The 2,989-nt window shown below is 74.2% G+C and overlaps 1 protein-coding gene across 1 annotated transcript; it reads right to left on the bottom strand.

Moving 5' to 3' along the window:
- Positions 1-1,489: 1,489 nt before the first annotated feature.
- On the bottom strand, positions 1,490-2,986 carry PNMA8B (PNMA family member 8B; the record flags this gene model as incomplete). The annotated part of the gene is made up of 1 exon (XM_081810248.1): positions 1,490-2,986. A coding segment is annotated over one exon (1,497 nt), but the record flags the coding sequence as incomplete, so codon positions are not given.
- Between the last annotated feature and the right edge of the window lie 3 nt (positions 2,987-2,989).

The following is a 2,989-nucleotide window of genomic DNA, read 5'->3' on the forward strand; positions in this document are numbered from 1 at the left end:
CACATCCTGAGTCTGCTCCTGCACCTGGGTGTCCCCAGGCGGGGCTCACACAGTCCAGTCGGGCTGTGAGGGCGCCCCCAGGCCCCTGCGCCTTCCTGGAGACATGGAGGGAGGGCCCTCCTGGCACCCCCTGGGGACAGGGACTCTGGCTCAGGCACACACAGCCCCAGGGCAAGAGGACTTGGCATCCGGGGCAGAGCGCTACGGAGGGGACACAGTGAGGTGGGCGGGAAGGGCTGGGGTCCGCTTCACCACGCGGACACTGACACCCCGCGGAAGCAGCCACACTTGGGACAGCAGGTGCTGACCCCCACAGCGCTGAGCCACGCTCCTGGGGGAACCCGGGGCTGGGCTGCAGCTCCCTCCTGGGCACACTTCCTTCCTCTCAACGCCATTCCCTGGGCAGCTCCTACACTGGCTGGACCAGCCCCTGCCCCTCAGGTGCCCCCTCAGGGTCCCCTCCGAGGTCTAATTCACTCAGAGGGTGAACCCGGGACCCCGCATCCTCTTATGCCAGGGGCTGCAAGACCAGTGCTGAGGGGCTGGTCAGCCCACGGGACAGGGGGGACAGCTGTTGGGACGAGGGGGCCGGGGGTGGGGAGGGGACCACGGGCCTGTGGGAGGTGCGCTGCCCTGCACTGCCAATGAGGGAAGCCAGAAATCTGGAGTTTATGGGATTGAAAATGGTGGCAAATAATTCAGATTTTTGGCACTCACTGGGCAGCCTGAGTGAGATTCAGCCTGTGGACAGTAGCAGGTGGCCGGCCTTGGCCTTGAGGGGCTGGCTCACTTGTCTCAGCTGCACCCCAGGGGGGCAGGCCTGGTGCCCTTTCCCTTCCTCCTCCTCCTCCTCCTCCCCTGCCCCCACCCTTCCCCACCTCTCCTCCCTCCTCTGTCAGAGGACCTCTCCCCTCCCCTAGGAGCTGCCCCCTCTGCCCTTCGGCTGCCCCTCTTTCTGATATCATCTCCTCCCCCAAGCAGGGAGGATCAGCCTTCAGGCCTCAGCTACACGCAGACACCCACGGCCCAGCTGGGTGGCCCAGGCTCCATCCCAGAGCCCAGGCCCCATGAGACCGGGGCGGGGGGCCAGGGACGCAGGCCAAAAGCAGGTGTCTGGAACGACGGGGGCCTCGCAGAGAGCCCGAAAGAACTCTCTGGCCCGGCGGGCCTCCCCACTGCCCGACGGCCGCCGCCACGCTCACCCCGCTGCTAGCCCGCGCCGCCCAAAGCCCAGCGCCCTGGGTGGGCCCCGAGACACCGTCCCATCACCTGGGGCTGCTGCCTCCGGGGAGCCCGCACCTCTCTCCTTCTTCCCTGGGGATCGCTCCCGCCGCCTGCCAAGGAGGGACTGCGAGGGGCCGGGCAGGCGGGCGGCGGGAGGCCCGCGGCGCAGCAGAGCGGGGGTGGGCGCGGAGAAGCGGGGAGGCCGCCTCGGCCGCAGGGGGGCGGGGGCAGCGCCCCGGCGGCGGCCGCGCGGCTCCGGGGCCCCCTAGCGGCACCTGGGGGGCTGCCTCCCGCCGCGACGAGCCTTCCTCCCGCCCGCCGACTCGGAGCCGGGGGGCGGCGGAGCCCTGGCCTCGCCGGCCTGGACGTGGGCCCCCGCGCCCGCGCGCCCCTTCTTCTTCCCGTGCGCCGCGGCCCGGTCCTCGGCCGGCGTCTCGAGAGTGACCGCCCGCCCGCCGCCGCCGCCGCCTCCCCCTCGGCGTCTGCGGGAGCCCGACGGGGCGGGGGCCGCGCCCGCCTCGCCCACCTCGCCCAGCGCCCCGGAGGCCGTGCGGGCCCGCTTGGCCCGCGCCTTGCCGGACGCCCGGGGCTCGGGCTGCGACTCCTCGCTCGCCGCCGCCTCGGCCGCCGCCTCCGGGCCCCCGGCCGCCGCCGCGCCCTCCCGGGCCGCCAGCAGCTCCAGCACCTCGCCCAGCTGGCCTCCGGCGCGCCCGCGCCTCCCGCCTTCCCGGGCGCGCTCCCCGGCCTCGGGCATCAGCCCCGCCGAGTCCCGCGCGGCCAGCAGCGCCACGAGCTCCAGGAGGCCCCCCTCGCCGTCGCCCCAGCCCGCCAGGGGGCCACGCCGCGCCCTCTTGCCGGCGGCCGGGGGGTCGGGCGCGGCCAGGGCGCAGATGCACTCCCGCAGGCTCCCGCCGTCCGCGGCCTTCCGCAGCACCAGGGCGTCCAGCTGGCGGCCCGCCTCCTCCACCTTCACGCGGGCTCCCCCGGTGTCCTGGGACAGGACGCCCAGGACCTCGCGGAGGGCATCCGTCCCGTCTCTCCTGGCGCTCCAGCCCAGGGACTCGATCACCGAAGCGATCTTCAGCAGCTCGTCGCGGGCCCAGGCGTCCGACGGGTCCGTATAGGCCACAATGGCCACAAACTCGGGGTTGTCCAGCGCCTCGTCTCCCGGCTCCCCGTTCGGCTGCGACTCGCTCTCGGGAGCGTCGCCGTGCGCCGGCTCCTCGTCGCCCGCGTCTCGCACGGCAAGCAGGGCCACTAAGTCGGGGACGCGGCGGCTCCGGCCTTCGCCGCCGCCGTCGAGGCTGACGGCCTCGGGCCCCGGCGCCCCTTTCTCCGTCGGCTCCCGCTTGGCTCTGTCGGTCACCGTCACCAGGGCCAAGAACTCGCGGGGCCCCTGGCCTGCGTCCGCGCCGCTCCGCAGGGCCCACTCCTTCTTGCTGAGCTCCTGGGCGGCCTGGTGCAGCGTGGCGGACAGCGCGCTCTGCGCCTCGTCGGCGCTCAGGTCGTCGGGGTCCAGCTCCTCGAGCACGATGCCCAGGCTGCCCTCGGAAGAGGCGCCCGACTCCCGCCGGGCCCACGTGGGCCGCCGCCCCCCTCGCTCGCTCTTCTGGCCCTTCGGGGCCCACCTGTTGCCTCTGGCTCTGTTTCTGCGAGCCCGGCGGCCCCGCCTGGGAGGTGGGCCAGCCCTCCTGGCCGCCGGCTCTGAGCCCTGGGCCCGGGGCTCCCAGGCCCGAGAGAGGAGCGTGTCCCCGGCGGCCCCGGG

The sequence above is a fragment of the Leptonychotes weddellii genome, unplaced genomic scaffold, assembly GCF_054177405.1.
Source record: "Leptonychotes weddellii isolate Sample4059 unplaced genomic scaffold, ASM5417740v2 HiC_scaffold_20948, whole genome shotgun sequence".
In the NCBI taxonomy this organism is placed as follows: Eukaryota; Metazoa; Chordata; class Mammalia; order Carnivora; family Phocidae; genus Leptonychotes; species Leptonychotes weddellii.